General features: G+C 45.2%; 1 protein-coding gene across 1 annotated transcript in view; it reads left to right on the plus strand.

The window, feature by feature from the left end:
- POLR1E (RNA polymerase I subunit E) overlaps positions 1–13,680 on the plus strand; it is a 35,926-nt gene that overhangs the window by 4,283 nt on the left and 17,963 nt on the right. The window contains exons 2-4 of the mRNA XM_075602728.1: positions 6,708–6,811; positions 9,692–9,768; positions 13,206–13,303. Coding sequence (XP_075458843.1) covers positions 6,708–6,811; positions 9,692–9,768; positions 13,206–13,303 — 279 coding nt within the window. The remainder of the gene's footprint in view (positions 1–6,707; positions 6,812–9,691; positions 9,769–13,205; positions 13,304–13,680) is intronic.

Raw genomic sequence — 13,680 nt, forward strand, 5'->3', positions numbered from 1 at the left:
CTTTATGGTTTGATTGGGGTGGTTTAATTTTCCTTACACAGTACACTATTGCATGGCCACAGAAAATGTCAGGAAGGATGCCAGAGGATTGGATTCTGATGGGATTTGAGGAGAGAATCCAGTTTAGCAAGGAATGGTTGTGCGATTTCAGGTTTGTCCTTGTGGGTTGGGAAATGAGTTGCGTTAGGTTAAGTGACTTGAGTTGTATCTGGATTCTGTGGTTTTTAGGGTCGAGCCAATTGAATTTGAAATCCCCCAAGAGCTAGCAGCTTTCTTTTCTCATTCAGAGAGGAAATGGAGCCAAGAAACTTGGTGATATCAATCAAGGACTGTAGGGGGGCGGTAGATATGCTTAGCAAAGGGGAGGCAGATTTTGGCAACTAGGATTTCAAAAGAGGGTGGGCTTGGGGGCAATTTAACAGTGAAAATTGTAAGGTGTCTGCAATATAAAATAACACCCCTCTTCCTCTCTTTGACCTATCTTTCCTAGAAATTGAGTATCCCTGAATGGCGATATTTGCATTGGGGGTTTTGGGGGTTAGCCATGTTTCTGTGAAAACGATGTCTTTGGGTTTATGCATAAGGCACCATGCCCTTAGTTGATCCAGTTTGGGCAGCAGACTCAGGATATTTATATGGGCGACAGACCTTTTTGGAATTTGAAGGGGGTATTCCCGGGTATGGGACATAGTTGAAAAGGGAGGGCCTGGGTTAAGTTCAATATCACATGCTAGTGAGAGTAAAGTATGAGTAGAAATTTGAGTAGTTGTTTGCAAGTTGTACATTTGTGATGTTTGCCATTAGAGTGAGCGGTGGTTGGTGTGCTGGTTTTCAGAGTTGTCCACCAATATTCAGTAGATCAAGGCTTTTGAGTAATCCAGGGTGTATGGTTTGGGCCAGGAGGAGTTTAAAGTGGATAGAGAGAGTAACATTTCCATGAGGCCATGAGAAAGAACAAAGTTGAGGTACATACCAGGTTCATTATCACAGAGATAGACTTAAAAGCAGAGGTGTGCCTTTTCCTTGTCAAAATGGTTTGCAACATTGCAATGCTAGGGCCTATTCAGGGTTTGTAGAGGGTAGTTGTGTGCAGTCAGTTTTGAGAGAGGCTGCAGTAAAATAAGGTGTAAAGGAAGGAGGTTAAGTGTGCAGGCATGGGCTCATAGTGTGGTCAGAGTAGCTCACCGTTTGTTGTCTTGTGGAGTTGCAGGAGATGCAGTCTTCCTTAGTCCACCTCTAGTCAAACTATAGTCTAGTACAGGGGGGCGCAAACTTTTTTCCCTGCGCCGCCCTGACGGCTGTCCCCTCGCTCCCGCGCCCCCCCCAACCCCAACTTACCCGCGCTCCGGCGTAATGACGTCACGTTGCCATAGCAACGTGACGTCACATGACCTCGCAGCGTCATTTTGACGCCGCGTTGCCATGGCGACGCCGGGAGGAAGCCGCCGGAGCCACGGGTAAGTATGGTTTACAGAGGCCCTGCAGCTCCCCCGGCACTTAATTTAAGTGCCTTCGGGAAGCGCGCGGGGCCTCTGTAAACCCCGCGCCCCCCGTCGGCAGTCTCGCGCCCCCCCTGGGGGTCGCGCCCCACAGATTGCGCACCGCTGGTCTAGTACACAAAATAGACAGAGCCCCTGGTGGTAGCACTCTATTCCAAAATGATATGGTGATTTTTTAAAAATAACTTTATTAATGACAATAACGTTAAAATATTGGGGTCTAAAACAAAGATTAAATGTTCCAAGTGTGTGCGTCTCTATTGGATAAATGTGTCCAGAAGAGTGTACATAATTGGGTTAATGTCCAGTGTTTGGGTAGTTCACTGGCCCTAGTGTTCCTCGTGTAGAGTGAATCGACTAGAGTACCAGTGGATTGTCAGCAGCTTGGGCCACACATGCAGCGCCCCAGTAGAATATACTAGTTGGTGCTCTTTAGTATGATACCTATGCTGTGCTACTGCGTGACGGCAGCCAAAGCATATTAAAGCCGCTGTATTGAACAAAACTTGGTCAAAGTGCACCTATTGTATGTTCCCGTCACCTCCCCATAAAGTAGATGGTATGTTCAATAGGGTGTATGGTGCTTGGTACATAAACATCTATAGCTGTTGATGTCTGAGGTGTGCTGTATACTAGTATTGATAAAACTTGTACTGGTGTATAATATGACACTGCTATAACTCTGTTCTAGATAGACACCAAGTTAATAGCTGAGTACTGTACCTTTTGGGGTTTTATATCGGTCAATTGACAGACCTGTCCCCATTTGGCACAATGCTCAGCATGTGTGGCCGCACTCTGGCACTCCAGAGGTTAATTGCTGGTTAGGTTTGCCTGTTGCTAAATCGTATTGTACCCTATGAGCTGCTCGCCGCATCAGGGAACTAGCATTGTGGCTTCCTTACATAGTTAGGTAATTCAATGTTGTGCCAGATTAAATAGTTGCCTTTACTTGTATGTGACTAGTGAGTCCATTGGGACCCCAATAGTCCTTCAATGTGCACTGGAGGCGCCACGCTGACTCTCTCAATATCGCCGAGTCAGTGTATGTGAACTCGAGCACCTCCGCGTGCACGTGGTCACGTGCTTGCCGACGCGCGCGTTTCGCGGGTGCTTTTTCAAGGCTGAAAAAAATGACGTTTCCTGGTAACCCCGCAGAAATATTACAGCAATACAATGACTATTCAGCCTTGAAAAAGCACTCGCGAAACGCGCGCGTCGGCAAGCACGTGACCACGTGCACGCGGAGGTGCTCGAGTTCACATACACTTGACTCGGCGATATTGAGAGAGTCAGCGTGGCGCCTCCAGTGCACATTGAAGGACTATTGGGGTCCCAATGGACTCACTAGTCACATACAAGTAAAGGCAACTATTTAATCTGGCACAACATTGAATTACCTAACTATGTAAGGAAGCCACAATGCTAGTTCCCTGATGCGGCGAGCAGCTCATAGGGTACAATACGATTTAGCAACAGGCAAACCTAACCAGCAATTAACCTCTGGAGTGCCAGAGTGCGGCCACACATGCTGAGCACTGTGCCAAATGGGGACAGGTCTGTCAATTGACCGATATAAAACCCCAAAAGGTATAGTACTCAGCTATTAACTTGGTGTCTATCTAGAACAGAGTTATAGCAGTGTCATATTATACACCAGTACAAGTTTTATCAATACTAGTATACAGCACACCTCAGACATCAACAGCTATAGATGTTTATGTACCAAGCACCATACACCCTATTGAACATACCATCTACTTTATGGGGAGGTGACGGGAACATACAATAGGTGCACTTTGACCAAGTTTTGTTCAATACAGCGGCTTTAATATGCTTTGGCTGCCGTCACGCAGTAGCACAGCATAGGTATCATACTAAAGAGCACCAACTAGTATATTCTACTGGGGCGCTGCATGTGTGGCCCAAGCTGCTGACAATCCACTGGTACTCTAGTCGATTCACTCTACACGAGGAACACTAGGGCCAGTGAACTACCCAAACACTGGACATTAACCCAATTATGTACACTCTTCTGGACACATTTATCCAATAGAGACGCACACACTTGGAACATTTAATCTTTGTTTTAGACCCCAATATTTTAACGTTATTGTCATTAATAAAGTTATTTAAAAAAAATCACCATATCATTTTGGAATAGAGTGCTACCACCAGGGGCTCTGTCTGTCTATTTTGTGTACTAAGTTACATGCCCCTTGCAGCACCACTCCCTCTGTAATATATCCAAGCTGAAGCGGGGGTACACCATAAGTTTCAAACTATAGTCTAACTATATATTCTCACTTAAAGATAATCACTTTAAATGGCAATGCATCCCTTAAAGTGGTGTTACTTTTATACATCTAAGCAGTCAAATGACCCCCTTTCTCCCCCCCCCCCAATAAATCTGCCTGTTACAAGTTGGACAATTAGGCTGAGTCCATGGTGACTCAGCCCGTGCGTAGGCGCGCTGAGGCTGAGGGAAAGCGGGTGCTTTCCCTGGCCTTGGTTAGCGCGCCATCCGGGGGCGTGTCGGGGGCGAGCCAGTGACGTCACGGAGCTGGTTCGCCCTCATTGGGCGAACCGCTCACGTGACCGGCCCTGCGCTCTCTTGAGCGCTTGAATTAAAAAAATTTCTGAGACCTACGCTTCCGCTCACGCTCAGCACTGAGCCCCTGCAGCCGCAATGAGAGCGGCTTTAGCAGGGGCTCGCGCACGCTTGTGGAAGCGTGTGTCTCACCAAGTTTTCAGATTTGGCGCTCGCCGTAGCGCAGGGCCGGTCACGTGAGCGGTTCGCCCAATGAGGGCGAACTAGCTCCGTTACGTCACTGGTCCGCCCCCAGACACGGCCCCGACACGCCCTAACGGCGCGCTGTGTAAGGCCAGGGAAAGCACCGCTTTCCCTGAGCCTCAGCGCGCCTCCGCACGGACAAAGTGTCTGTCTATGTCCCAGGCCTAAGGAGTGAAAAGCCTGCTCAGATAACTGGGTAACTTTGAAGGTAAGCCCGCGGCCACACACGCGCCGCACGCAAAAGCCTGTAAGGCAATGCACACGGCCATAGTGTGTGCACGAGCGTGACGACGCAGCCATTTTTCCGCGGTTCAGTCAATGAGGGCGAACCGTTCACGTGATGTTACGGGCACACCCCCCAAACATTGAATTGGTGCTGCTCTTGGTCTCCTCCTCCAGATACCACAGGCCACTGATCACCTGTATTGCAGGCGTGCGCCTACTATGTACAAGCCCTAAGGCTGCGGCCAGGCTGGAAGTGCGTGCGCTGGTGCTAGAGCGCTGTGATGTCATGCGCTCTGCTTGGCTGTGCGATTCCTGGCCAGCTAGTTGCGCTTGGGGGTGTGTGTGGCCATGACGTCACGGAGCTGGTTCACCCTTATTGGGCGAGCCGCTCACGTGACGTGCAAGCGAGTGGCAGAAACAAATGAATTTCTCTCCAAGCATCTGTAACGGACGTGCTCGCTACAAACCGGGACCGGACCGCAGGGCTGAGGTGGGGATGTGAATACACTGAACTTAGGCCACGAAGCCGGTTCTGGATTGCGCAGTTCATAGTCATTCAAAGCAGGTTCAGGGTTGGAGAGGCCGGTGTAATCCATTGACACGCCAGGGTTGGAGACGGTAGGGTAGTCGATGTCCAGGCTAGAGTTCGGCAACAGGAAGTCAGTTGCACACCGCTTCAGTGTAGGAGCTGAAGCGTGGGAATGGCCTCTGCGCGAGGAGTGAGAGCGGCCCATGATAAGGTCTCTGCGAAGGGAGAATGCAGGTCACAGGAACAAGGCAAGGCAGGCACTGGGAATCCAGCGCTTCAGCACAGATACCAGGAAGCAGACCTCTGCCTGGGGTGAATGCAGTAGGTCTCATGAACAAGGCAAGGCTAAGGCAAAGTAGCTCGTGGCAAACACAGTTACATCCTAGTCAATCTAGGGTTATGCTCAGCAACTTCCTGGGTGGAGGGGCTGGCTCTATATAGTATAGCCAGCGAATAGGGGCAGAGCTGCAGTGATTGCAAGCACAGGTGAGTGCTTGCAAATCCAAGGGAAGGTCTGTTCTGAGAGCTCACCAACTCTGCAAGAGTGAGCTCCAGCCAAAACCAGGAACAGATTCCTTACAGCATCTGAGCGCCGTGGGTACACGCAGGCGCGCACTCACGCTGGCCCCACACATTGTAGCAATGTGTTTCATCGCAGAGCGCGCCCGCTCAGCATCACCCTGGTTGCAGCCTAAGACAGGAAAGATGTACGTTGCGTCTGGACTCGAGGGAAAGCTAACCTAGTTCAGTTAACACTTCAAAATGGTGGGTGTTGAAGTTACATAGTAAGACAAAACGGCATATTGAGTGGTAAAGACTGTGACGTTTGCTGAGGCTAATTTGGAGTGCTGTAGTAGCAAGACTGCTTGTATTGGTTGCCAGGGAACTTTAACCCTAACTTGAAATGGTTAAGCCAGTCCTGTAATGTGTGTTTGTGGCACCGATAACATCACCATCCAGCCGCCACTGCATTTAAATTAATTGCCATGGGACAGTGCGCGAGGCCTCTGTAAGTTCCCTTACCTGCTCTCTGGCAGCCTCTGGCACAAATGACACCATAAGGCTGCGGTCCCAGTGCACGCGCGCCCGGCGGGGGAGTTTGGGGGGGGGGGGCGGCGCGTGCACAGCGCTGCACTCGCGGTCCTGGGAGGGAGAGGATATGATGGGAGGGGCGTGGCGGGGGGGGGTTTGCGGGGGCGTGGCCATGATCTCACGCGGCTGGTTCGCCCTCATTGGCTGAACCGCCGGTGGGGGCGTGGCCACGGCTCCGTCGCAAGTTCCACACACAATTTTTTTTGTGTGTGTGTAATCTTGCAGTGCAGCGCGGCTGCTGAATGTGCGCCGACGCATGTACTCGGACCTGAGTGACTGGGGGGGGGCGGTGCTTTTGCGCACAGCGCACGCCAAGGCGTGTGCTGTGTCAGTCATTGGGACCACAGCCTAACGTCGCATGACGTTGTGAAGTCAGAAGATGCCGGCGAACAGGTAAGGGGTGGTGTGAGCAGGGGGAGGAAGCGGGCAGGGGGGCGCAGACTGAAAAGTTTGCGCACCCCTGTGCTAGACAGTGTGAATGAGCAAAGTTTCACTCGCACTTGCAAATGTGTTCATGCATTTTTGTGTTATTTTCTGATAACTTTTTTCCCTCCGGATTTCTTTGCAGTCCAGTTTTCTAATGGAAACATCCAGTCTCCTGACAGTTTGGATTTCACTTTATACAGGAACAAAGATCACAAAACCCCTAAAACGAAAAAGCAAAGAATCTTGGTAAGACCGCTAGGTCAGAGGACACTAGCTGAAGCAGAGTTTACTGCCTGGATTAGTATTTGCGTTAAGGAGAGTTTGCTGTGGTCAACGTGATCACGCTCTAGTTTAAACACTTCAGTTATAGCCACTGCTCTTTCTCCGACCATAGGCATGACTATCTGTTTGTGTGTATGTATGTATGTATGTATGTATGTATGTATGTATATATATATATATATGCAAATATAGCTGTATGCTCATCTGCATGTCTTAGGCAGGTCTGCAACCCCGCCTTTCCCCATTATCACCCAGCATACAGCACTTACACTGCAGCAAGGGATTCTGGGAAATGACATGCAAATGAGCACACAGTGTCACTTTTTGCCTCAATAACCATTTTTAACATGGTTCCCTATAGGCTTAAGCTTGCTGCATGGTCACAGCTTTGAGCACAGCCAGGGTTAAGGTGCATACCCAGAAAACCACCCACAGACAGCTGTTTCGACCTTGATGGGTCTCATCAGTGTGGGGTTGATTCTACTGGGAATGCAAGAGAGGCTTATGGGATAGGCTAAACCATAATACTGAGTTAAGTTATGGTGAGTAAAAAAAGTGACAAAAACCCTCCACAGGAAATATATATATATATATATATATATATATATATATATATATATATATATACACTCATTATTTCTTTGTGTTTTGTCTTTCTCTTGCTTGCTCCGCCTCTTCTGACTGGCCAAAGTCTGATGCTGCATTGTGCTTCAACTTCCACTTTTTTTTTTTTTTTTTTTTTTTTTTTTTAGATAACTAGGATTTATTTTAAAAGAACACCCTCCCTTTCTGCTCTTCTAAGTTACATGCAGCATCTCATTTGCACAGAAGCCCAGTAATACTACTTTTGTCCATTTAAATACCCTTTCTTGGATTTACTCCAGTGTGCTATACATTAACACACTGGAAAGTCATGCTGTTTTTGGCTGTCCACTGTGCTATGTAGTGGTTATGAAGGGTGACCAGTTTTTTAATTGGTATTGATTAAACACATGCTGATCACGTCCTTGGACAATTGATGTAACTGACCATGAGCGGTACACAGCAGCATTTGACATAATTCATATTTGTGAATTCAGTCCTTTTCTTGCATAAAATCTGTCTTAAACTACAAGTTAGATTGGCTGTAGCTTGTGGTCTCTCCTAGAGGACCAACGTGAGTTCATACATACAATTATAGTGTGCAGAGCTTTTGAAACATCACAGGTCTCTTCAAGCTACACTTGATTTAAGGATCACTATAATTTAATCTTATTTGTCACTTTAAAAGGTATCACAACCTACAACTGGACCAATAAGACATTCAAACTACAGGTTATAATTGTATATACAGACATATAATATTAATCACAAATAATTATTGTATAGTAATGTTATTTAAAAATGGCTAATGGCCATTACTCTGGAGGGTGGGTTATGAGGGTAGGTGCCAGGGGCATTCCCCCATGGTAACTATGGCTTCCAAGGGGTTAATTATTTTTGATTTGATTGGAAAGGCAGATTTCAGGTTAATATTTCACTGCAATATATACCTGGCGTATGACTAATGCGAGCCAGTGTTGGAGCCATATGAGATTTTCGACTTCCAGTTATGGTGCGATTGTGGGAGAATGCTCTTTAGAGGAGCTCTTTGCACCTGCCTTGTACACCCATATATACTTTATTTTTCTGCAAATGTTGCCCTTTTTTCTTAAATTCCTGGATGCTTTAAAGCTGGAAGATACTACCTGAATGGAAAAAAATCTCTCAGCCCAGATGTTGCGAGGGGTACAAAAGAATGACAGATAAAAAAAACTCTGAGTCCAGTGTTACAGATTGCGGCAGCTCCAGCAGAGAGCCCCCTGATTTTTATGAAATTCTAACACCGGAAAAAGGACTGCATAGAACCTTTTACCGTATTTCAAGCACCTTATACAAGTCAAAGAGGCTATAGAAAAGTGTACGTCTTCAAGCTGAACAGAGGATAGCATATGCCTTCGCTGACCCAAATCTCATGCGAAAACATCAACTCATTAGACAAGAAGTATAACTTCTGCTTAAAACTTAGATTATCGCAGCTAAATAATTTACGAGTCAGTGGTTTACCTGAAACTGTGAGGGGAGAAGATCTGCTGTAGTTTGTAGGTTAAAAAGTGCCACAGCTGGTGGACCTTGACTCCAGCTCAATACCGCTACAAATTGAGCGTGCTGATAGAATGGGCCATGTTAAGGAACAAATTAAGAGGTGGGTAGATCAAGGTGCTGAGGAAAAACCGGGGAAACTCGCCAGAAAAATGAGCTAAAATCAATTTATTGAACTACATAAAAAAACATGAACAGAACAAAATTAGCTCCTCCTCCCACGCGTGTCACGCCCCCTGTGGCGCTTTTTCAAGGAGTATACTGCTAGGGGAGGGAGAAACTTTGGTTAATTCCTCCTATGTTGTCTTATATATTAACATACCTCTCTTTTTGTAACTTTGTAACAGTTAAAGCCGTTAAAGCATTTCGCCTACCAGCGGAGGTGAGCATGAACAGTGTAAGGATACGCTTATAGTGCCGGCGACGCTGGAAAAATCAAATTGAGATGACTTCCAGCGATCGCAACCATGCTGTCACATCGTGCTTACTATAAGCGCACGTGACGGGGGCAATGCAATTGTTTTGACGCAACGTCGCTGTCGTCGGCACTATAAACACAGCGTTATTGGGAAACTCCTTTGTGATTAAACGTATTCTGTATGTGTACACGATATTATTATTATTATTATTATTACTGAGCTTTTTAAAGATGAAAGTTTATCGTAATAATATTTGTGATTGATTGCATATCTAACTGTTATGTCTATCCTTTTATTTTTCCAGGCAGCAGAAACTGACCGACTGAGTTATGTGGGGAATAATTTCTCCTCTGATGCTTCCAAATGTAACACTCTGTGCAGGTAGAAAAATATTTGACGTGGTCCATTCACATGCTCTGGCTTTAGCGAAAGGAAAACTTTCTAGAATGGCCAACTGCACTGTAAAATCAGCTTTAGGTAGCACTTCCATTTTTGAGATGAGACGGATCACACTTTCACTGCCAGAGGGCATGTTACACATTACAGAGCAAGGTTTTGCTGGCCCCTTTTATAGCAAGTGGCCAACAAAGAACATGTTGCATGGTGTTTTCTTTGAATTCTTTAACATGATGTTGAAATACACACCTTTTTTGAATGTTCCAATAAGCAAATGCCAGGACTATGCAGTATCCCCAATCAATTTCAATAGTAGTGCCGCAGGAGGAAGCCACAACCTCCATATTAATGAACAATTGGTTAACCGAGGAAGAAGTTCATAGGCGGCTTGAAAAATTTAAAGTAAACAAGGCACCTGGCCCTGATGGCATACATCCAAGAGTTCTCAAGGAGTTAAGCTCAGTAATAGCAAAACCATTACATTTAATATTCAAGAACTCCATTTCCACAGGCTTAGTACCACAAGATTGGCGTAAAGCAGATGTGGTGCCTATATTTAAAAAAGGAGCTAGATCACAACGGGAATTACAGACCTGTAAGCCTGGCTTCAATAGCGGGGAAACTACTTGAAGGTTTAATATGGGATAATATTCAGGAATACCTAATGCAAAACAAAATTATTAGTAATACAGGCAGTCCTCGTTTTACAACGAATGGCTTATCCAACGCTATGCAATGCATACCTATGTTCATTTTTACAACGCCAAAACGGCTTATGCAACGCTCTTACGACGCTTTGCAACGTTGTGTATGTGTGTATATATTTACACACATACACATAAACAACGTTGCAAAGCGTCGTAAGAGCGTATATATATGTATGTGTATATATTTATTATGTTATATTATATATAATACAGTATATACACTATATAATTTATGTATGTGCTGCATATCTTATGCATTGAGCTCTGTCTGTGTTTTATGTTCGTCTTTGGTTTTAACTGCATATCTTATTGCCTGCGTAAAATATTTGGTGTATTTTAGTGTGTTAAATGCCTTCAAGAACGGAACCTTTCATTTAAACAGTGTTGCTATGGGAAAACGTGTTTCGCTTTACAACGTTTCGCTATCCAACGCCATTTTGAGTAACGCATTGTGTCGGTTAACCGAGGACTGCCTGTAGTCAGCATGGGTTTATGAAGGATAGATCATGCCAAACTAACCTTATGGTTTTCTTTGAGGAGGCAAATAGGAATTTAGATCAGGGTAATGCAGTTGATGTGGTCTACTTAGATTTTGCAAAGGGTTTTAATACGGTTCTACACGAGGTTAGTGTTAAAAATAAAGCAACTTGTACTCGGTAAAAATATATGCACCTGGATTGAAAACTGGTTGAAGGACAGACAACAGAGGATTGTCATAAATGGAACTTTTTCAGGTTGGGCTAAAGTCGTGAGTGGAGTACCTCAGGGATCAGCACTGGGACCCCTGCTTTTTAGTTTGTTTATTAATGACCTTGAGGTTGGCATCAAGAGCAAAGTCTCCATCTTTGCTGATGATACAAAATTGTGTAAGCTAGTAGATTCAGAGCAGGATGTAATTATTCTCCAGAAGGACTTGGAGAGAATAGAAACTTGGGCAGGTAAATGGCAGATGAGCTTTAATACAGATAAATGTAAGGTTATGCATTTGGGAAGCAAGAATAAACAGGCGACTTACAAATGAAATGGGGATAAGTTAGGGGATTTAGGAGTTCTTGTAGACAGCAGGCTTAGCAATAGTGCCCAATGTCATGCAGTAGCTGCAAAGGCAAACAAGATCTTACCTTCAATTAAACGGGCAATGGATGGAAGGGAAGTAAACATTAGTAAGACCACACTTTGAATATGGAGCACAGTTTTGGGCACCACTCCTTAGAAAATACATTCTGGAACTAGAGAGAGTGCAGAGAAGAGCCACCAAATGTAATAAAGGGGATGGACAATCTAACTTATGAGGAGATGCTAGCTAAATTAGATTTATCTACATTAGAAAAGAGGCATCTAAGAGGGAATATGAGAACTATATACAAATATATTCGGGGACAGTATAGGAGCTTTCATAAGAACTATTTATCCCAAGGACAAAAGATTCTGGGTCATCCCTTAAATTTGGAGGAAAGGAGATTTCACCAGCAACAAAGGAAAGGGTTCTTTACATTAAGGGCAGTTAAAATGTGGAATTCATTACCCATGGAGACTGTGATGGCAGATACAATAGATTTTGTTCAAAAAAAGGTTGGACATCTTTTTAGATGGGAAGGGCATACAGGGATATACCAAATAAGTAAACATGGGAAGGTTGTTGATTCAGTGAGTAATCCAATAGCCAATTCTTAGAGTCAGGAAGGAATTTATTTTTCCCCTCATGAGATATCATTGGATGATATCTCACTGGGGTTTTTTGTTTGCCTTCCTCTGGATCAATAAGAAGGTATAGATATAGGATAAAGCAGCGGTGCGCAAACTGTGGGGCGCGACCCCCAGGGGGGGCGCGACACTGCCGACGGGGGGCGCGGGGTTTACAGAGGCCCCGCGCGCTTCCCGAAGGCACTTAAATTAAGTGCCGGGGGAGCTGCAGGGCCTCTGTAAACCTAACTTACCGTGGCTCCGGCGGCTTCCTCCCTGCGGCGCCATGGCAACGCGGCGTCAAAATGACGCTGCGAGGTCATGTGACGTCACGTTGCTATGGCAACGTGACGTCATTACGCCGGAGCGCGGGTAAGTTGGGGTTGGGGGGGGGGGCGCGGGAGTGAGGGGACAGCCGTCAGGGGGGCGCAGGGAAAAAAGTTTGCGCCCCCCTGGGATAAAGTATCTGTTGCGTAAATTTAGCATAGGTTGAACTTGATGAATGCATGTCTTTTTTTTCAACCTAATCTACTATGTAACTATGTATATTCTGCACATATGAACAGATGTACAAAAGAATGCTGCAGAGATTCCCATGATGCAGCAATGACTTTGGAGTTCTAAAACGAAAGGGAAAAAAAATATGTATGTATGTATGGCATCCTTTGCAAGTCCTGCAATATCTTAACCCCGTTTTTTCCTGAAATGAAAAAGTGACGGAGAATACTTTAGATTTAAGAGTAGAAAGGCAGCAGGGAGTCGTGAATTGAAGAAAATTCACGAGTGCCCGCCTCCTGCCTTTCTACTTTTGAATCTGTTCCAATACGGGATCCACTGCAGGATTACACCCCGACAGTATTTGGTGCACCATCATTATTCGTTACTAGGAGTGCCAGCTCTTACAAATCTTTCTCTTGTGAGAATACTTTAGCACATGATATACCGATAATAGACACAAACGGATAATTGTTGAAGAAATATATCCCTGTAAAATCTTTGTCTATGTTAATAATATGCCCCTTGTTTTTGTAGGTACTTTGTCGGAATTTTAAACAAGGAGTCGGGAACGATGGAAGTATATGACGCTGAGCATTTCAAGATGCAGCCAATACTGGGAAGCAGCACCAACAGTAAGAAATAAGAAACGCCATGACATTGCTTTTCCAGGTTATGCAAGTGCATGAAGACTAATGCTTACCAAAATCTACAATTAAAGTGTAGGAGTCCTTGTCATTGACTGACTGAACTATGTGATTACATTGCCTTTTACTTCTCCTCTACTGACATGTAAACTGAGGGTCAGGAAGAGTATCAAAGTGGTAGTTTCATATTAAGCAGGGGTACCCAGATGAAACCCGGTGGCCTTGGGATCTGATAGGCAGTTATTAGTGCCTGAGGCATGCTATGTAGAAAGAGGGTTTTTATAAGAAAAATACAGATGTAGCCAGGTTGATATTTATTGGTGATACCATAAACGGAGTTAAAGTAGATCTCTCTCCTGGGGCAA

This window comes from Ascaphus truei, chromosome 1 (genome assembly GCF_040206685.1).
Source record: "Ascaphus truei isolate aAscTru1 chromosome 1, aAscTru1.hap1, whole genome shotgun sequence".
NCBI lineage: Eukaryota > Metazoa > Chordata > Amphibia > Anura > Ascaphidae > Ascaphus > Ascaphus truei.